The sequence below is a fragment of the Neovison vison genome, chromosome 6 (assembly GCF_020171115.1).
Source record: "Neovison vison isolate M4711 chromosome 6, ASM_NN_V1, whole genome shotgun sequence".
Lineage (NCBI taxonomy): Eukaryota > Metazoa > Chordata > Mammalia > Carnivora > Mustelidae > Neogale > Neogale vison.
This window is the reverse complement of record NC_058096.1, coordinates 81833862-81855535: the sequence shown is the minus strand read 5'-3', so window position 1 is coordinate 81855535 and position 21674 is coordinate 81833862. Positions and strand designations below refer to the sequence as shown.

The window sequence follows — 21674 nt, the reverse complement described above, 5'->3', positions numbered from 1 at the left end:
TAAGAGTATAACTGACATTTCTAATTTAGTGTGTTTACCATGGCAGAAGATTCATCTGTTAAAAAAGCTAGTTCCCATGGGTAAGTAGTAATGTTTGTCATTTGCTTTTAATTTGCAGGTGTTTTAAATGAGTTTGAGAAGCATGAGCCTTAGTGTAGTGTATTTCTAAAATCCAGTGAGAGGTATCTTTAGCAGTTAATCATTTTCTTATTTAATAAGAGAAGGAAATTTGGATTGTTACTGAAATCTTTTATTACTGTTGTTTCTGTTGGGTATCATTCAGTGTTGCTTACTTGCCAGCGTGATTTTTATTCAGATGATTCTTACTGCCTATTTTATGGAGGTGGATATATATATAGTCCCTTATAATGAAAGAGCAGATAAAAACTAATGGAGATTAAATGCACAAAATGCTTTTATTATTCTAAGCAAATAAGTTAAATTGCATTTCCATTTAGACAACTTCATTATGCATACAGTAGTTCACTGTTTTAATACACAATGAAGAACTGAAGGATGATCCATCATTCATCTGGTACTCCTGGGTAAAAATCCCAAACTGTTTCCTTATTAGAATACAGGCAGTAGTAACAAAAAAGAAAATTTATTGGTATTTCACACTAGCGCTTTAAGATTTAGAATTTAATCATGAAATATGTATTTGGAAATGGTGGCAGAAAATAGCATTTTAAGCTGATAGTCTTCTTCTTTAAATCTCAAAGTGATTTCTATATGGGGCACTTGCTAGCCAGAAAATCAGAATTTTGTACATGCTCAGGTATCCAAATGGAAAGATAGGACCCCCCCCCCACGCTCCCATGTTTTCCCTCCTTTTAGATACACACAGTATATTGTCACAGTTTTTTTCAGGTAGAATATTCATGAGGGTAGGTAACCAGTTAGTAGTGGCAAGGTTAGCCCTCTGCTTCTGTGTGCAACCCTTTTAATCCATGCAAAGAGCTTTCATGCATTTAGTTTGTGCATATAATGTGGTTATAGAATCAGGAAATTTTGTAACATTTGCTTTTTACTAGGCACGTTAATTGACCTAGCATATGCTGAACAGTGACAGCATTTTTCACAAAGTCCTTGATTCACTTTTCATGTTAATTCCTCAAAAACAGGCATCCTATTGTAAAAGTCCCAGTGCTAATTAGACAGCAAACATTTGCCTTTGTGGGTATTTTACAGGTTTACTTACAAAACTGAGCATGTGTATATTTATTTTTAAAGCTCAAATATTTAAACTTGCAGAAGCTGTGCCTACAAGCAGGCAAAAGTATAAAGCAGATTTTAATAAAATGTAGTCAAAAATGAACACTTCAGTTGCACATATATTACATTTTATTCAAAGCCTAAGCTTCCATAGCAGTGTAATCCTCCCTTTCATAAATTAGGCATCGTGTCTCACGTGAAAGATTGGGTGTTCATCCTCTCACCATATCTGTGTGTGAATGGACACTGTTAATAGATTCCTAATAGATATTGCAGGTAAATTACAATACAGGGCATTCTTGGGGCCAAGCAACGGTGAATATTTTTACAAGGTAATGAAAGCACATACCTTGAAGTTTTAGTTTGGTTGAATAACAAGTGAAACAACTCTTGCTAACCTTAATGTGGAAATAGAAAAAAGCAATGTGAGGTTGTTTCTGCTTAATTCTCCCACAACTTCTGAGCGAACGTAGCCTACTCTTTCTGATGCAATCCACATTGCAGCTGTGGATTTTATGCGTTTGAAAAAATACATCTGTACAGCCTTCTTTAAGTTACTAAATGCCTGAAGGTAATCTGTCCTCCCCGCATACACTTCCTGTGGCAAAAGCATGAGGTGCACAGAGCAATGCAAGGAATAGGTGACTCCAGTCCAAGATAAGAAAATAGAATGGATTTCCTTGGTAGTGAGTTTTCAGATGTGCTCGTGATTCAGGTGCACAGTGGGAGCGACAGCAGATACCTCAGAATCCGGGAATACTAGAGGTTGAGCAGCAGGCTGCTAAGTGACTCAAGAGACTGGCTATTGACACCATTCTATACCAGCAGAGACCACAGTTTGAACCCTGCACGTCCCGCGGCTCACGCACTGCCTTACGATCGGTAGTCTTTTTTGCTGTAGGGCTTGTTTCGTAATATGTTATCAATCTCATTTACCACGTGTGATGTCATCTTTGGGAGAACCTGAGGAGCAGGAGAAGTACAGAGGATATGGTTAGTACTCGCTGATCATTTGGTTCTTTGTGCTTAAAATTAAGCAGAGTTGTCTAGACTTGTATACATTTATAAACTACAACTAGTAAGCCCTCCACCAGACTGTAAGCTCCTGAGGTCAGGGACAGGGACCTTGTTTTTTCCACCACTGCGTTTCCTGTGATAAGAGTGCTGGCTCATAGTTGGTGTTTAGAAGTATTGCTGAACTGAATAAAGGCATAATGTATAAATGAAAACTCATGGAAATGTAAGGAGTCACAGAATTTCAGATTTTTTTTTTAATGGTCACATAAAAATGAAAGAAACGTGATACTGTTTTTACTCCATTTTATCTAAAACATTTCAGCATGTCCGCTCTGTTTTCTAAGTACTAAGTCTTTCAAATCCAGTACCTTTGACACTTAACAGCACTTCTCCATTCTGACAAGCTGGTTTCATGCACTAAAAGGCCATTTGTGGCTAGAGGCTAGGGTTGTGGACAGCACAGGTCTAGAGACTTAAGGAGATTCTCTGCCACTGGTGTTCACAACCCTGGTGGAGGATGGCCAGGGGTTAACAGGCCTCCCTCGTAGATGGAATGAATGGCTTCGGAAAGTGAGCAGTCTGAAATGGAGGGAAGTAAGTGTAGGGGATGGTGATGGTAGGAGTAGGTGGAAAGGGAAGTTGGGGTAGTCAGCATGGAAAACCTTGAATGCCACTGTTTGGAGTTGGGGCTTGCTTCTTGGCAGCGGGGAACCTCTCAGGACTTCTGAGCTGGGAGTGACCCCATCAGACATGTGGAGATAGTCTGAAGGAGGTGATAGAAAGGGAGCAGAGATGGTACAGATTGCTTGCTGCTGGAGCCACAGAGATGGTGAAAGCAGTGATCAGTGGCAGTGGAGAAGAAAAGGAGAGTGGTTTGGAGAGACACTTTGGAGGCTGGTGAGGATTTCAAGACTGAGTGACTGGAAGGTTAGAGATGTTGATTGTTGAGACTGGGAACCACAGGAGTAGTCTGGAGTACAAGAGGTTTGAAGTAGGATGTGTGGAGATTAAGGTGCCTGTGGGCTATCCGTGTAGGCACGGCTCGTAGGCAGCCGAGTGGGGCTGTGCATTGGTGGCGGCAGGAAGACTGGAGTTGAGGGTTCGTGAGTCACTCACCACGGAGATGCCTGCCCCTTGAAGCCCTGGGAGGGGATGAGCTCACCCAAGGCTTGAATTTATCATGAGAAGGGGACCAAGGGTACACATTACATCAGACAAGGGACAAAGGCAGACTTCTTCACGGGAATAGACTGACCCTGTGTGGGGACTGTGGCAAAAGACAATTACGCCGGCCGCTTTTGAGGTTTCGGCCTCACCCTTCCTCTGCTGCAATCATGTTGGCCGGGGTGACCCTGTCTCCACTCAAGTGCTATTCTCAAAAGCCTCAGGGTTTGGCAGGAGAGCAGAGCTACTCCACATGAGAAACTAGGTCTGGCTAACATTTTCCTACCCAGAGCTAAAGGGGGAGAGTTTTAATTTACCACCAGCTTTAGCTCAGAGAATTAAAACGAGTATGTTCTTTAAAATGAGACTGCAACAAAGAGACCCAGATCTAGAAAGTAGATTTGTGGGAAGTTTTGTCTAAAATATAGTGGGTTAGCTATGCAAGGAGAAAAAATTCTTCATTCATTACGCCAAAGTAAATTTCAGACCGAGATTTAAACATTAAAAAAAGAAACCGTAAAACTACTTGAATAAAACATGAAAATTGTATATATAGTGTTGTAAGACTTAAATTTTTAAGAAGCCATACATCCAGGATTTTATGTGAAGACGCCTAATTTTTTAATGTTGGCAACTGTTGTAAAACATTTTCACCCGCTGCAGATTACACAAACATCCCACAGGCTACCAGCTTGGCAACCTTGCTGTTCTACTGACTGGAATAATTGGTGGATTGAGGATACCAGGGAAGGAGTGGTTAAGGGAGAGGAGCCCTGGATGTGAAAAGAAACCCAAATTCTTGGGTTTCTCCGAGCGGGTGATGGGGAGCCTCAGGAGGGGGAAAGAATTGCTTCTCCCCACTTGGTAGGTTTTTTAGGATGGGGACCTGTGCAGGTGATGGCAAGCTGCCTGCCGCTGTGGTTTCTCCTCTCCTCGCTCTCCCACTTAGTGAGGCTCTGATTTCTTTGTCCCTCCAGCATACGCATGTCTTGGGCACATTCCATCCCTTGGAGCAGCTGATTCTCTCGGCTCCCATTAAAAATTTCCTTTCTTTAACAACTGTTGGCACTGCGCACTTAATCTTGCAACCAATCCCACCACTGCTGGGTGCCCCCTGGCTGCCCAGTCACAACTTGCCTAGGGTGGAATATTCCGTGCTGGGCTGTGAGGTAGGAGTGGAAAGGTGGAGAGGGTAATAAGCCTCCAAGGTAGTGGCCTCCCAGCTTGAATGGGGGTCCCTTTTCTCTTAACCGTTGGCATCTCTACCCCCCCACTGCCACCAATCCTGCTATCAGCCTGAGCCTTGCTAGGGAGAAAGTGCTTTGGGAAGGTGGATTTGGAGTTTACCTCTGAAATACATCTTTTGCAACCTGGCATGCTCCCCCAGCCCTGGTGTTACTTTTTTTTTTTTAACCGTTCCCAGGCAGTATGAACTCCCCCCTGATATAGCATTGGTCACTCTGTTAGCGTGATAGGAATCTCCGTTTCTCCCTCTTTTGGCTAAGCCACCAGCAAATCATGGTGTCTGTGTCCACAGCCTGTGGAATCTATCCACTTCACGTCCACGGCCACCATCCTAGCTACTCCCAGCCAGCATCTCCTGTCACCAGGAAAACTGCCTTTGCCTTTCTTTATTCCACTTTCTACACAGCAGCCAGCACAATCTTTAATAAAAGTTCAAATAACAGCATGTCCCTCTAAAAAGGCTCCCAAGGATTTCTTGCATGTACGACAAAACTCACCTGTTTAATGTCCTGTGAAGTCTTGCTCCTGCCTGCCTCCACTTCAGTGCACCCACTGTCCCTTTTGCTCACTACACGTGGACCACATTAGTATTAGCCTTAGGCTGGCAGTTACTGGAAAAAGCCAAATTCCTTCCCATCTCCAGGCCTTTGCACTGTTGTTCCCCACTGTGTCTGGAATGCTCCTGCTTGGGTGTTTCACATTTCTCCTCTTCCGGGCTTTAGCATACACGCATCCCGGAGGGGCCTTGGGCAAAAAGCACCAGAAGTAGGCCCACCTTCTTCTCAGTCTCTATCATAGAACCCTCTTTAGTTATTTAATAGTGTGCATATTTTTGAAATTATTTAATGTTTATTACTTGCCTCTCCCACTGGAATGTAAACTTGAAGCTTGGATGGCATCCTTCTTGTTTCCTATGGGGTCTCCAGTGCCTGTTACATAGTAGGCCCTGAAAGATCTGAATGAACTAAGGGACAGATTCCTGAATTCGCTCTCAGCCAGCCTGTGAGCTCGTGAGGGCAGAGGCCTGTTTTTTCCGTCAGTACTCTTTCTGCCTAGCGTGGTGCCAACCATACGATAGATAAGAACTATGAATGGAATTGAAATCATTGGGTTTCAACTGTGTACGACTATACATCTAGTATCTTCATTGCCATTCCTCGTCTTTTCCCAGCGCGTAAGTGAATATAAGGTAGGTGTGGTTTTTGTAACATCCCCCAATTCCCCATGCAGGGATGGGATCCCAGAGAATCCGGGAGGAGCTGGGGGCCTGGGAGGGGTTCTTGGTGGCAGGGGCAGAGGTGATTACCCCGCTGCACAGCCCTGAGAAAGCGACGGTGGGAGGGAGGCAGGCACTGTTCATCTCCCAACACATCCAGGGCTATTTGCCAAGAGGGTTTTAAACCTTGTAAGTGTAATCACGTTTGTTCCCACGTCCAAGTGTTTCCTTTTGGGAGGGTTCACAGGGTTTGCTTGAGGGGCAGGTGGGCAGGGGAGAGACCATTCTGTTCCCCAGGGAGCGAGAGGAAAATACACAGCCATACTTCTTTTGGCAGGTGGTGGCTGTGGCAAGAGTAGTGGACAGGCTCCTCTGTACCCTCGGGCTGCTAGTGGGACAGGCTCAGGACTGAGGTGTGGCCTTTGGGGGTAGGGGTTGGTCACAGTAGCCCACCCACTCCACAGGTGGAACTCCCAGGAACGTCTCTCTCCCACTTCCCCTCTCACTGTCCTTACTGGCTTCCCAGAGTACATCCGCGGGGCTCCTACCAGTTCTAGTCCGTGCAGGAGGGAAGAGTGGGGTGATAGTCCTGAACTGACTGCTAGGGAAGATGTGATCCTGGAAGTCCAAAATAGAATGCTGAGCTTATTTCCTCTTTCAAATGTGGGAAACGTTCATTCAGCAGGTATTTGACTGCTGGCTAAGGGATATATAGTAATGCCAGCAACTGGAAAAGCGGCAGAGATGTGGGAAAGACCCAGGTCTCGGACCTCAGGAAGCTCCCTGTCCAGCTGGGGAGACAGGTTCTACTACACGATCATAAATGCTGTGATGGTGAGGAACACATGATGCTCTGGGAGCAGAAGGGCGGGCGGCCGACAGTGTAGGTTGGCAAATAATGGGGGTAAAGAACTAACGAATAAATAATGTACATACATTGTCCAGTGGTTCAAGCATGTTTTTATGGTAAGGCCTGGCAACCCAGTTGCCTGATGTCATGTTGTTTGTGTCCGAGAATGCACTGTCCCTCAACCCATCCTGGAGCATGAGCTTTGAGAATCTCGCCTCTTAATAAGAGGACACCCCTGGATCCATGTACGTGTTGCTGCTTGCGCCTTTGCCGCCTGCATTCCCATCCTCTCCACACCGCACCCCACCCCCAAACTAGGAACAGGTAGCCTTTGGGAAGCTGTGACACAATCAAGAAGAGAGGTGGAGAGAGATGGGACACTGCCTGGGGACATCTGCAGAGGACCATGCTATCTCCCCGAGCCTGGTGGGAAGGGCTGTGGTACTTGCCTGAATGGCACCGAGGTTTTCAATGAGTTGTTCCGGAGTGGAGGATCCCAGGAGCACGGAACTCACACCCTCATTTCTCAGGCACCATGCTGGGAAGAAAACATTTGGTCTGGACATCAGAACACTTCTGCTTACTGATTAGCTTCTAAACCCCTATAACCCCCACTGCTGCAACTGAAACTTAGTAACCTTTGGGAGGAAGATAGACGGTGCTCCCTAGGATTGAAGACCTCAGTAGCAACCCCTGTCCTGGAGAGGGTTCAGGAGAATCTGTGCGTTTGAATTGAGGGCTTAGGGTACATGCTCTGCATGAGGTCTTGCCCAACGGCTAGGGTATCCAGTAGAGCTCTCCACCCCAGGAACACACTGTTGCTCCTGAAAACACCCGACCCTGCTCCCCGGCAGATGTCTGTATTCCTGTTTCCGTCTTGGCCCACAGTCTCCTGTCTTTCCTTCTTACTCATGTTCTTTTTCCTCATGTTACATATGGTCCTGTAGACCCTGGGTGTCTTGTTCTTTGATTCTATACATCTCGCAGACTAAGGATCTCCCTTCCTTTTCCGAGATTCAGCCTCTGTTGATAATCTGCTTGCTTACGCTCACCAGCCTTCTACTCCTCACTCCTCTCCTCCTGCCATTCTGGCAACCTCTACCCTTAAATCCTCTATCCAGCATCATCCCTTCCTTGGCAGATGACCTGTCTTCCTACTGTATGTAGAAAATGAAGTCTGTCACGTGCAGTATTCCTCACTAACCCTCAAGCATACACCCACACCCTCCAGTTTCAGAAGATGATATGTCTTATTCTGTTCAAGGGCAAAGTCTGCCCTGGATCCAATTCCTGTTACCTTTTCTTGGACTTGATGCATCCATCATTTTTCACTTTCCCTGAATTTTAAATTTCTTACTACCTCCTTCATCACATTTGTCCCATTCTAAAATCAGCCACCTCTGACCCTTCATACTTGGCTAGTTAAATTCCAAAAGCCTAGTTTGGACTCCCTGAGAGGACTCCTTAGCCCTCTAGTCTCCTTCTTACCATGTCAGAAGTCAAGTTCCTTAGGAAGCTCCTTGTGGATACGGTAGATGTCCGTAACTAGAGGTCTCTGCAGACGCCTACACACGCTGTCTGCCAGACCCCCTGCTGGGGGCCCCACAGGCACCGCACATCGCTTGCTGTGTACAACTAAGTCTGTCTTGGGTTCCCAGTCTCATCTTGGGGCCATCACCAAGCAACCTGGCCTTCTAACCCCCAAACCCCCAGGGTGTTTAGCCTTAGGAACGGTCCTTTTTCTGAACCCACATTCCCTTTTAATTGCCACGTCTAGTTGATTGTTCCTCCTAAATATTTCTGTAATCTGGTAGCTCTCACTTTGCAGCATGCATCAGAATCCCCTGGAGGGCTCGTGAAACAAGGACAGGGGAGGGAGTGGGGGCCCCAGGGAGCTGTATATCCCACAAGCTTCCAGAGGTTGCTGATGCTGCTGGTCCAGGGACCATGCTTTCTCTGAAAACAACTTTGTTGAGGTACAATTTCCCCATTTAAAGTGTATCATTCAACCATTTTTCTTAAGTTTATCAAATGTGCAACCGTCACCATTTACAGTTAATCCCCTTTCTACCTCCAGCCCCAGGAAACCGCTCATCTGCTTTGTACCCCTATAAATTTTATGACTTCGGGACATTTAGTTTAAATGGGATCCTATAACCTGGGTCCTTTCTGTATGACTTCTTTCACTTACTGTAATGTCTCTAAGGCTCACCCATGTTAATAGCATTAACTAGTACATATTTCTTTATTGCTGAAGAGCATACCATCCTGTGGCTGTGGGAACAACACTTTGAGAATGGCTGCTCTTGTTCCACTGGCCACTGTCCTCATACAGGACTTCACTGTCTCTCCTTCACAGCTGGTTTTCCCACCCCTTGACCGGATTTTCCCCTCCCCTTCCCCCAGAATCTGTCACACATCAAGCCGCACTTTTTCCAGGTATAAATCTGATCATGTCATGCCTGGTTAGAAGTTATTCAACGTGCACCTGACTTCATCATTATCTTATAAGACGAAGCTTTCATTTCTCATCCTGGCAAACTTGTTCAAAAGCCTGCCTCTCCAGCTTCATGTCTTTTTACTCCTGGCCTGAAGCTTTTGACTTCAGCAGCACTGACCTGTTGGTAAGTCTTTTCTGTCCCCAAACATCATGCTGTTTTTCTCCTCAAGTCCTTGGTTCATGTATGCCCTTGGTCTGGAATGTCCCTCTGCTCACTGGTACCTACTTGCCATTTGAGACTCCTCATGGGTACTGCCTTCTCCCAGAGCCCTTCCCTGAATCCCAGGCTGGGTTGGGACCCCCTACATTTTACTTAACTTCCATAATCCTCTGTGTCCTTCTCAATTTTAATACAACACTATATTAAAGTTCTCTATTTTATTTTCTTGACTTGCCCACCAGGCTGTGAGATACGTGTTATTTGCACTTGGATGCTTAGCGCCCAGCCCAGTACCTGCACATAGTAGGTGTTTATTACATGTTTGTTGAATAAACACAGGTGTGGATGATTGATGGGTGTCCCCAAGTGTTCCTTCTGCCCCGTTTGCTCAGGGCTTGCAACAGATACTCTTAAGCTGTTACCATGCTCTGGCCTTTTGGGGCAATCACTAAATCTTTCCACATGGGCAAAGTACTCTAATAAAGGCAAAACGCCAAGTGATCCAGGACTTTTTTCCACCCCCGCCTGCACTGCTTCCTGCTTTGGGCTTAGAGAACTCTTTTGACTCTGGTGTTAAAGTTTTGAGGTCAAAGCAGGGCGCTGGAAAAATTATTGCCCCTAAACTACCTAATGTCAGCAACAGCCATTTTCCCCATGGGCTGTAGGGCATAGGAGAACCCACTGGGCAGAAGTGGCCAGAGTGATAGAGAACACATGCAGATGATTCTAGCAAGTGTCACCAACAGCCCTATCCAGAAAGCCTACAAGCAAAGTGTAAACGCTGGCTCCCGTGAAGGTGTGTGACGTGGGAGCCAGCCCACACTTGGGTTCAAACGTTTGTTTCCTGCCAAAGGACTGCCCTCTCCCCCTACACCCTTTGAGCAGATCAAAGTTAATATGGAAATAATTTCTTGGTTTGAGAGTTCTGCGCTTAAAAGCAAAACTACTTGTTTATAAAGAAAGAAAAAAAATGACAGGCAAGCAAGACATCTGGGGGCACAGAGGGAGGAAAGGGAGAATCAAAGCCTGTTCTAACTAAAACTCAGACCGTAATGAGTCTTTCATGTGTATCTAACATCCAGTGAAAGTTTAAATCTGGTTAAGGTTTCCTCTTGAGAAGGACACTGTCCTCTTTCAGAGCTAAATTCAAAACACACTGTCACGTTCCCACCTAAAACCATATTTACAACAATTCATGTTTCTCTGTCACTCTGACCGCAGGCCATGGCTAGGAATTGGTGGAGTTGTAGGTCCAAGGCGTCTCTTTGCAAAACCATCATCATCGTCATCATCACCACTTACTGAGCACCCACTCTTTGCTATATATATATATATATATATATATATATATATATAATTTTCCTTTACGCAACAGATTTATAAGGTCTGTGTTATACACATTTTATAGATGAGAAAATTGATAGCAAGTTAAATAATTTGCTCATGGTCAAATGACCAGTACTTTTTACTGTTCTTGTTAAAGCTATAGGGATGCTAATAATCACATTATTCTTTGACCTTTTTTTTTGCCGGGAAGGATGAAATCAAGTCCTGTATATATGTATATGTACCTGGGTAAACGATATTCCCTACCCTCTCCCCAACTACCTCCCATTTTTGTCTGGCTCCAGCTGCAGCCATTCCCTGCCTTCCAACCACAGAAGGATCTCGCATCTAACAATTACTCTGTTACGTTGTTTTCATAAAACTTACCTTGGGCTTCTTATCTCCTTATCTCTTCTTGTATAAGATTAGTCCCAATTCCTGCTGTTTCTTAAACCTTGGGAATCTTTTTCTGAAATCTGTAACGCATTTTACTCTTTTTCTCATAGCCACCCCATGGATTCTTTTCTCTCTCTCTCTTTTTTTTTTTTAACCCTTCAGTTCCTTCGTTTGTAAGGTGGAGGTAATGATCACCAATACTCCTTACTCCGTAAGATAGGACAAGTGCTAGCGTACAGCTCGGGATTGTTCTGATGATTAAGGAGACCGTGAGTATAAAGCGCTGCTATGGAGCAGGGGAGCCAAAAGCCTCACCTCCAAGCCGCCTGTGGCTACTGGAGATGTGAACTGAGATGTACTGTAGGTATAAAATGCGTTCTGGATCTTGAAGACTTAGTAAGAAGAAAAGAATGTAAAGTATCTCAGTAACTTTTTATAGTCATTGTGTTTTGAAATGATAATGTTTGGGCCATTACTGGGTTAAATAAAATCCATCATTAAAATTAAGTTCACCTATTCCCTTTTGAATTTTTTAGTATGGCCACCAGAATGTGAGCCACATTCTATTTCTATTGGACAGCACTGGCACATGGCGGTTTTCAACCATACCAGTGACCGTGATGGTTCAACTCCACCGTGTTAGAAGGTCACTTTTTATGGCCGCTCAGGAAGTTGCAGAGTGAAGCTGCTCCTCTAGGATAGGCTTCCATGGGGCGGTAGCTTTGGGCCCCCCGGCAACCCCCAGCCCTGCATCTGGCCTCTCACCAGCCGCACCTTAGCTTCCACAGGGAGGGGAAATGAAGCCAGGAGAAATGCATGTCATTCCACCATTGAGGGGCGCTCACCCCAGACACCACGAGGATATGTGTGTTTTCACTTGTTCGCATTTAAACGGTGTTCTAAGGGATAGAGGAAGGAAGGAAGTGTTTTAGCATGTAGACAATTCCAGGGAGCTTTGAAAACTTTGTTTTAGATAATAGTAACCAGTCTGCCCTGACACTAGATCCTTTATTATGACAGGGACGTGAAAACTCTTTTCTGATCCAGCAGAGCCTCCCCTCCCGGGTAGTTTTCTTACCGACAGCTAGCTGAGGTAGTGTGCATCCCAGACGCTCAGCAATTGGGGAAAGGTCTTTGAGCTTGTTCTGCTGCTTTCGGCCTTCTTCACTTACAATTCTTTCCTTCAGCCACTGGTAGCACTAGGGAGAAGAGCATTTAAATTTTTTTTTTTTTATTAAAGATTTTATTCATTTATTTGAACAGATAGCGCAGGTAGGCAGAGAGGCAGTCAGAGAGAGAGGAGGAAGCAGGCTCCCTGCTGAGCAGAGAGCCCGATATGGGGCTCAATCCTAGGACCCTGGGACCATGACCTGAGCTGAAGGCAGAGGCTTTAACCTACTGAGCACCCAGGTGCCTCGGGAGAAGAGCATTTAAAAGTTAGTGTCTGGTAAGGGTTTGAGGCAAAGATTGTTAAATCAAGTAGGAGCACCCTCATGGTGAATTCCTGAATCTCTTCCCTAACCTTTATGTTTCGTGGTGCCCGGAAGCCTGTGCTTTTAGGCAAAGAAATGTTCCCCATGGTCTCACTCCTTGATTATTGGCTCGAGACAGATTGATTTTGACTAATAGTCACCATTCAAATCCATCAACACACAGGAAAGTTATTAAAATCCTGACATACAATCAATTACATATTGCCTACTTAGTGGAGGAAAGGATGTTTCTTATTGCATAGCCCAATTTGAGAATGTAGCAAAAAAAACCAAAACCCAAAACAAAAAAACCCCTGACATTTCACCAAGGTCTACTATGTTTCCTTTTTGTCAAGAAAGTGGGGTGCCAACTTTGGTCAAGGAAAGCCGTTATCTTAACATTCTTTTAAAATTATCTTTCTCCCTCTTGCCTTCTATTTACTGCCAGTCTCTCTCTCTCTCTTTTTTTTTTTTAAGATTTTATTTCCTTGAGAGAGAGAGGGAGCACAAGTGGGGTGAGGAGCAGGCAGAGAAGCAGACTCCCCACTGAGCAGGGAACAGAGGGGCTCCATCTGAGATCATGACCTGAGCTAAAGGCAGCCACTTAACCCACTGAGCTACCTAGGTGCCCCCCACCCGCCCCCAGTTTCCTGTTCTTACAGTGGTGCTTTTTTTCTTTCTTCTTTTTTTTTAAGATTTTATTTTTATTTATTTATTTTATTTATTTGACAGAGAGAGGGAAGAAAGAGAACATACGAGCGGGGGCGGGCAGCAGGCAGAGGGAGAGGCAGAAGCAGGTTACGTGCTGAGTAGAGCCTGACACTGACACGGGCCTCAATCCCAGGATCCTGGGATCATGACCTGAGCCGAAGACAGGTGTTTAACCACTCAGGCAGCCCCACAGCAGGGCCTTCCTGTGAGCTTTCAGCTCCTTCCTAGAAGCAGAGGATAGCTAACAGGTACCCAAGGATGTTTTTAAAAAAATTTAAAGTGGATAAAGACTATCCCTAATGTGTATTATCTTTTGTATAGCAATTGAAACTTTAAAAGGTAAGGAAGTTCAGAACAGGAACCTCTTCTGTAAAACCTCTGAGAAGAGACTGACTCTGATCTGTAGCCTATAAAGTGAGCTAATTTCCTAAGGAGACATATCTTTTAGAATATCTCAGTGCCTTGCTGTTCCAGAAGATTTTGCTCTTACTAGGAAATGAGGGACAGTAGAACTAACACTAACTAACACTGAGCAGCAACATCCAAAGGTAACGAATAGTTATAAGAATGGGTTTTATTGAAACTAATAGAAACCATCCCCTTCCATGGCAATGTGGACTTTATCCGCTGTGTTGCGAAATAATTGTCACCACAGACCTTTACCTTCCCAAAGACAGCAATCCTCACAGACACTCCACCCACATGATTTTCAGTAGGCTGCTTGCTTTTGTTTTTTAAGTCCTTTTTTCTTCATTCTAAGGCCGTATTTCCAAAGAAAAGGGTAACCACATTATGTTGTATTATGATTTTTGGAATGATTTTGCAGATGTGAAAAAGAAAAAGGGCAAGCTGCCCCAGTTCTGTTTGCTTCCTAGATCTCAAAGGCTTATGGTCTGGCTCCTCCCTTGAGAATTTGCTTAGGGACATGGCCAAGAGTTTTCCCAGCCTCAGCTCTGGGAATCCTCCGCTTCCAGGAGGAAGGGTAGCCTGAAGCACCTCTCCAGAGAAGACAGCTGGTGCCAGCGGTGATGAGTTGGGCCTCGTGAAAATGACCACTGCCATCAGGGCCCAGGAGCCTTCCCTGACCACATCTGTGTACTGGGTAGACAGTGTGCTGGGTCAGAGTGCCCCTGAACTTACTTCCCCTGTCCTCACTGGGAAAACGTTACTGACCCTCACTTTAATTTCATAACACCTTTCAGAGGACCAGTAGCTTGGTGTTCTTCAAAGAAAAAAGAAAATGCTTGCAAACCAATAGATGAATGACTGCTTTTTGTCCTAACTAGCTGCATTCCTGATTTCAATATATACCACACATACAAGGAATGGTTGGTTTATCTATCACTTCTAGAACTCCGTTTTCGAAACCTTACCACGTGGAGTGCATTTTTACTCTTAGGATCAAGTTACAAGTTTGTTGTGTATGTGAGCGTTTACAAACACGTGCAGACGAAACATACTGAGAGACAGACTTCTTAAAGTAACGAACGTCAGGCATTCATTTACTGAGTCACTCCCCAGCCCTCTGCACTATAAACCTCACTGCTTTAATCACTGGGAAACATAAGCAGGCTAGGATTTAGAAAAAGTAGAGGCATAGTATTTATACCGCTTTTCCTCATACCAAAGGAAACAAAAGTGTTTTGGGAAATAAATAGCTTTAACTCCTTTGCAAGTGGCAAACTGTTAGCATAGAGAGAAGAGGAGGCTTAATTAAAATATAAATAGGGAAGCGAACCGGTGTTTCTTTGTAAGAGGACTGGTGGTGGGTGTGGCTGTGCGGACTGGGCAGTCATCCACGGATCAAAAGCTGATTTTTTTTTCCTTCCGGCCCTATTCGATGGCTTATACCATTGCTGCAGCGGTTTGGTCATGAGTTGATCTTTCTAACTAAGTGGAGGAGGGCAGGGATGGGCTTCTCGTTCATCTCAACGTCTCCAGTCCTGCCACAGTGCTTGCCACAGAGCGGGGGCCCCGCCAGTATGACTGACCGGGACGGGGCGGGGGAGGGGGGGCATCTGAGCAACCAGGGCTTCACAGAGTACAAAACAGAGCTCTGCAACGTTTCAGAGGAGCACAGACACCCCCTCCTTATTCCACGACAACCTTGCGGACAGTCCTGTGTGACTCCACAGTGCTTGTAGATCCCACACGGTTTCCTAGTTCATTTCTTCCCCTTGCCTAACAAGTGCCCGAGTTCTTCCTGGAAGGTGGGGACTGTGGCCTTCTTCCCTGTACCCTCAGCACAAAACACAGAGCCCAGTACTGGCCAGATACTCAGTAAATATTTGCCAAACTAAAGATGTGAGCTTTTCTGCACACATTAGGGGGCTATTGCTTTTATATGTAAATCACAAAATTCTCTGAATTTTCCTAAAGCCTATTTTCTTTGCCATCTCTCCAGGCTGTGACCATTTTACAGCGAACGCTGGGGGTAGGAGTGGTCTGTGGGTCTGGCCCTGAAGCCTCCACAGTTGGTGTTCCTTAATAATGGATTGAAACTCAGGCAGCAACTTTATAAAGCCGTGGACAGAATAAGTCACATTTCATCTCTGGACTTTGTCTTGGAATAATTTAGCCTCCAAGATCGCTGACTATTATAATTTAAACTTCAAAATCTTTGGCTCAGAAGAGCAGCACAGTCTTTGATGCTGGTGGAAATCTTTAGGTAAACTACTGAAGCTAAAATATTTCCTTCGGAAATTACACCGGGCTGTGCAATGCGTTTAGTTTCCTAATATGAACGCCTGGAGTACTCGAAATGCCCCTCTTCTCTCATCTTGACTTAAGTTTGCATCTTCCTATTTTCATTTGACCAGGAGGCGGGGGTGTTACATATTTTTATGATTTTTCTGTAAGACATTTTGTCAGCAACAGGAAAGAGCTGGCCATAAATTTTATTGCACTTTTCATTTCTATTTAAAACGTCTATTTAAAAGCTATACACCTGGTCCGTTGATCAGACTTTGATAATACGTTATGGCTCACTGCACTCATTCAACAAACATTTATGGAGAACCTGTCATGTGCCAGACTCTGAGTTTCAGCGTCTGTCATAGAGGTACTCACAAATCACTGTCTGGTAGCTTGAAGAGTGTTTTGTAGTTGGGGTGCCTCCCTCGTTGACAGCCTCAGAAGCCATGTTTGTACCACTTTTTTAAGGAAAATGCCCCTAACGATGGTGCATGACAGGAGCTGGTCACAGCCCTTTACCTTTTGGGCCACTGTCATTGGTCTGACAGGTTGGCTTATGACCCAAGGCTTGGCCAGTCTTCTCTGGACCAAAGACCTAAGGAAAGATGGCTGTCTCTGCTCTCACATTACATGTCTGTAAGGATGTAATCCTGCAAACACCAGTTTTGCCACTCCTGGCCTCATGGAGAGGACTCGTTTGCAGTAGAAGACAATGCCCACATGCAGAGAGAAACAGAGGCGATGGAGAGTCCCGAGAATGTTCAAGTCTATGGTTGAGTCAACCCTGAGACCATCCCCATTCCAGCCTTCCCAGTGCGTATATGTTCCCCTTCTTTGATGAAATTAGTTGAATTAAATTGGATTGATTGAAATGAGAGAATTCTGCAAATTCTCTGTAAGAAGAGTTAACAGAATAATAGGGGAAGATGCAAATAATTCAGCTCTGTAAAGTGAGGACAGGCTTCAAAGAGGTGAAGACGACCAAGCTCTATCTTTAGAGATGAGGAGGGGCTCCAGTGCAAGATGAAAAGAAGGGCATTTGTGCGAGGCAAAGGAGAGTACAGTGCTTTTGGATGAATAGTACAATGATATCACATGGGGAGAGACCACAGTGGAAAAGTGGGCACCACTCACATCCCAAGGTTATTTCCTTGAATACTTTTCTATGGGGTTTGGGTTTTGTCCTAAAAGCAATGACTGGGAAGTGTATAACAGATTTTAAGCAGGGTTATGATATGGTCAGATTAGTCTGTCAGAAAGATAATTGGTCACAGTGATAACAAAAGGAAAGATAATTGGACATAATAGTTGACAAAAGGAAAAAAAAAACCATTAGAGAGTGTAGATGGGAGGTTACTGCAGCAAAATAAGGAAGAAATGTGCAGGGAATGGGCTCTGAGAGTCAGGAGGTGGTCTGGAGGAGTGGGGGCCCCACCAGACAAGAGTGAAGGAAGAGAGGACTCAGTCTGACATAACCCTTGGCTTCTGACTGGGATGGCCAGATGGAGGGTGGAGGCACGATTAACCAAGAAGGAAGGGTAGGTTCTGGGGGGTGATGATAGATTCCACTAGGTATGACTAATGCCCACAGGAGATGTCTAACAGACATGTGAAGAAGTAGTAGTGTACAGCTAGGCAGTGAACACAGAGGTGGTGACCAAAGATACAGAAGTCACTGTTAGAGTGGTTGACCAGATGCAGCCACCCAGAAGACCCCCAGGTTGTGATACTTTCTAAAAAACCCCTAGATAGGTTCGCACTACATTAATATATCTTTCAGATACAAGTTCACTACTTAACAACAGCATGAAATATCATGTCTATCTTATTGGTATAACTTGGAATAGCTGATGTAAAACACCAGCCATTTATTCTCTTTGGGGTGGGGGGAGGTAAAAGCTGCCAGCTTATTTATCTTATGTGCCTAGCTTTCTATCTTTTATTTATTTATTTATTTATTTATTTATTTAATTTATTTTGCTTCAGTTATTCTATGGAAATGGTTTTCCTTTTTTTTTTTTTTTTTAAAACAATTCTATTTTTTCATTTTAAGTTGTCTCCATGCCCAATGTGAGGCTCAAACTCATGACCTTGTGAACAAGAGTTGCATGCTACACTAGCTGAGCCAGCTAGGCGCCCCGCAAGTGGCATTTCTAGGTGCACATATATTAGTATGGAAAACATTCCGCCTAATGATGTAGGAAGGCTTGAGAGTCTGTGGAGCTCTAAAGAAGCCGCTTTGTGATCAGAAAGAGGCGTTTCACCTGAGAGCTCTTCATGTTTATTGTTAAGGATGTTTCAGTAGATGTTGACTTCATGGAAGTCAACAATAGAATTATTTTTCTGAGTTGCTTTTGGACTTAGCCACCTTCAGTATTGTGTACCTCCTTACTTTTTTTTTTTTTTTTTTTTTTTTTACTTTCTCCTTTGTTAATTCATTTGTAAAAGGTGTGAAAGGTTTTTTGTTTTGTTTGTTTGTTTGTTTGCCATATGTAAGCTGCTTCCAAACAATGACAGAGGTCAGCCAGTCTTACAGTCCAAGTACAGTTCAGCTGCTTCTTCCTCCATTAGAAACCTGGGTTGGTAGGGAGACAGAAATGTCTTCAGGGGAGATAAACAGAGTCAGGAAACCTGGGTTCTAGAATAAACTATTATGAGTTTATGCTCTTGGATTATTATTTGACCTCTTGGTGCTCAGTTTCTACATCTGGAAAGGTTTACCCTCTTATAAGGATAGTCTGAGAAACAGTACTCAGCATATGCGGAAGTACTTTGAGTTTTTAAAAACATCTCTGAAGGGGTGGCTGGGCGGCTTAGTCAGTTCAATGTCTGCCTTCAGCTCAGGTCATTATCCAGGGTCCTAGGATCGAGCCCTGTGATGGAGTCTGTTTCTCCCACTCCCTCTGTGTGCTCTCTCTCTCTTGCCCATTCTCAAATAAATAAAATCTTTTTAAAAAGTCTCTGAAAAAATGTAAGGTAACATGCTTAGCCACACCTGATTAAGAGTCATCTGTATCTATTTAATTTGTACAGATTAAAGGAGATGAATAAAAATGCTAGGTCCAATGCTTGGCAAATAAGAGGTGCCCAGTAAGACTGCAATTTTCAATGCTTCCTTTTCTTGTTCACTTTCTTTTTTGCCTTTTTCTTTTCATATATTCTTCCGTAGGATGCTTATAGTTTTTCCTCGCTAACTTATTTAAACTTGGTTCAGAATAATGTGCAATTTTCAGAAGCAAGAGCACAATTAATATTCTAGGATAATTATATTTTGTGATAATGCCAAGCTAGAAATAGGCATGTCACCATGCTTTAGGAGATATTATTTTAGAGAACAAACTGGCTAATAGGTCAACTGTAACAAGCAGAAGGAGTGGGAGACCTAGAGCTTTGAAATGGTTCTGATTAGCGAAGGTCACAGTCGTCCCAGCAAGTTGATTACAGGGTTGGTGGTTCAGGCCTAACTTGGGCTATCCTCCTGCTAACTTTGGAAACAAGATGGAAACAAGAGGCTGTATCAGATTTCTCCTCCTTAGGGGCCTCTGCCATGTCTGAATTTTTTTAAAAGTCCAATATTCTCTCTCTCCCTTGACATTACCATTTGTGATTCTAATGTTATTACACGTTGTCTCAAGTTTTTAAAAACAGACACATTGTTAATGAGGGATGTCTGGAGTACTCTCCAACAAATTAATCAGCAAGATGTTCTGAACAGAAATAATTTTGTCATTGAGGTCAAGTATCTTTCTGTTTCAGAGAAGAATTTAAATTGTAAGACTGTGTGGCCTTTTGATCTCTGCAAAAACACCAGCCTTAAGCCCCAGAGACAGAGGTTTGCCTGGCTTTGTATCTGCTTCCCAAACCCTCCCTCTTTGCCACCCGCCCCCCCAAAACAACATCAATCCGCGGCAGCAAGCCCGACTCAGCTACAATGAGTTTGCCCCAATTGTTTTGTCAAGAAAAGTAAAAATAGATCCTCTTACAAAGAAAAGGGATTTTACATTTCATCAATTTCCAAGGAGGAATGAAATGTTTTCTTGAACATAAGAAGAAATAACAGTGTAGGGATTTAAGCCCTATAAGCCCAACCAGGGCAGTGGGCATTTCCCCCAGTCCGCAGAGGAGCAGAATTTTCTGTGCTTACAGATTATGAATGCCTGACTGATACTTGGCCCTGGAGCAGAGGCCTTCTCGGGGCTTGGGGGAGCCCGCCTGAGGACACTGGCCTGGCCAAGGCCATGCTCTGCCTGAGCCAGGAAGCCACAGGCTGCTACAGAGCTGTTCTGTTCAAACTTTTTCCATCCCCCTCTCCCATCCCCAGACTCTTTTCTAGAAGTGGGGGAAAATACCTTCAGTGAAGCCCTAGAACTTTCAGGCACTCCGTTTCCATATTTTCCCGAGATGATTCCACAGGCAAGTGGAGACCATGTCATTGCTCCAACTCCTACAGAAGAAAAAAAAAAAAAACGGAATTAAGTTGCTTGTGCAAACGGAGATTAAAAGTGTGAGAGTGTTTAAAACAGGACTCAGTTAGTCACAGGAAAACAGCAAGTCAGATAAGTAAGTTAATACCAGCATACATCTTTCCATTAATATTTATCTATTTATAAAATAATTTATTTGAGAGAGAGAGAGATCACGAATGGTGGGGTGGGGCAGAGGGAGAGGGAGAAGCAGACTGCCTGCTGAGCAGGGAGCCCAATGCGGGACTCCATCCCTAGTCCCTGGGATCGTGACCTGAGCTGAAGACAGACGCTAAACAACCTGAGCCACCCAGGCACCCCTAAAATTTAGTTATTTATAGGTTGTGGTTCATTTATAAGCCAGTTGAACATGTACTCTCAGTTATAGGGAGCGGGCCTTGTTTTCAAGCCAAACAAGCCTAAAAACGTGGCTCACTCATTCTTTGTTGATGTCTAAGATGGATGCTTCTTTTTATACTCCAAGACCAGCACTGACTTGCACAGGAGAATGCCTCAGTGCTTCACTTGTCCCCTGAGCCTGGTCCATGGCAGCACAGTGCCTACTGCAGACGAAACACAGAGCAAATGCTAACAATGCCAGTGATCCTTACTGCTGTTGATGGTCTTATTCTTTTTTTTTAAACACAGCATTTTCCTGCTCTATTTCTTAGGAATCTCTACTTTTTAGAAAGAAAGTTATCTCTGGACCCTGTATTGATACATCCAGGCTGAAAATGTGGCTTATTCCTGTTTTTCAGATGTCCAAAATTCTTTTATTTTTTTTTAAGATTTTATTTATTTATTTGACAGAGAGAGATAGATCACAAGTAGGCAGAGAGGCAGGGAGAGAGAGAGGGGGAAGCAGGCTCCCCGCTGAGCAGAGAACCCGATGTGGGATGTGGGGCTGGATCCCAGGACCCTGAGATCATGACCTGAGTCGAAGGCAGAGGCTTTACCCATTGAGCCACCCAAGCGCCCCTGGATGTCCAAAATGCTTATGTATATATTCTATACATAAGAATATATATATATATTCATATATATACTAACTGAGCCACCCGGGCGCCCCATAAGTGGCATTTCTAGGTGCACATATATTATAATGAAAAACACTCCAGTTAATGATGTAGGAAGGCTTGAGAGTCTGTGGAGCTCTAAAGCAGCCACTTTGTGATCAGAAAGAGGCTTTCACCTGAGAGCCCTTCATGTTTATTGTTAAGGATGTTTCAATAAATGTTGACTTTA

General features: G+C 44.1%; 1 protein-coding gene across 3 annotated transcripts in view; it reads right to left on the bottom strand.

Annotated features, from left to right (window-relative positions):
• Positions 1–2088: 2088 nt before the first annotated feature.
• KCNAB1 (potassium voltage-gated channel subfamily A regulatory beta subunit 1) overlaps positions 2089–21674 on the bottom strand; it is a 403134-nt gene continuing 383548 nt past the window's right edge. For all 3 annotated transcript variants that reach the window (XM_044251653.1, XM_044251654.1, XM_044251655.1), the window contains exons 11-14: positions 20316–20410; positions 12168–12288; positions 7157–7245; positions 2089–2178 (exon numbers count right to left, since the gene is read on the bottom strand). In XM_044251653.1, the coding sequence (XP_044107588.1) occupies positions 2089–2178; positions 7157–7245; positions 12168–12288; positions 20316–20410 (395 nt within the window). The remainder of the gene's footprint in view (positions 2179–7156; positions 7246–12167; positions 12289–20315; positions 20411–21674) is intronic.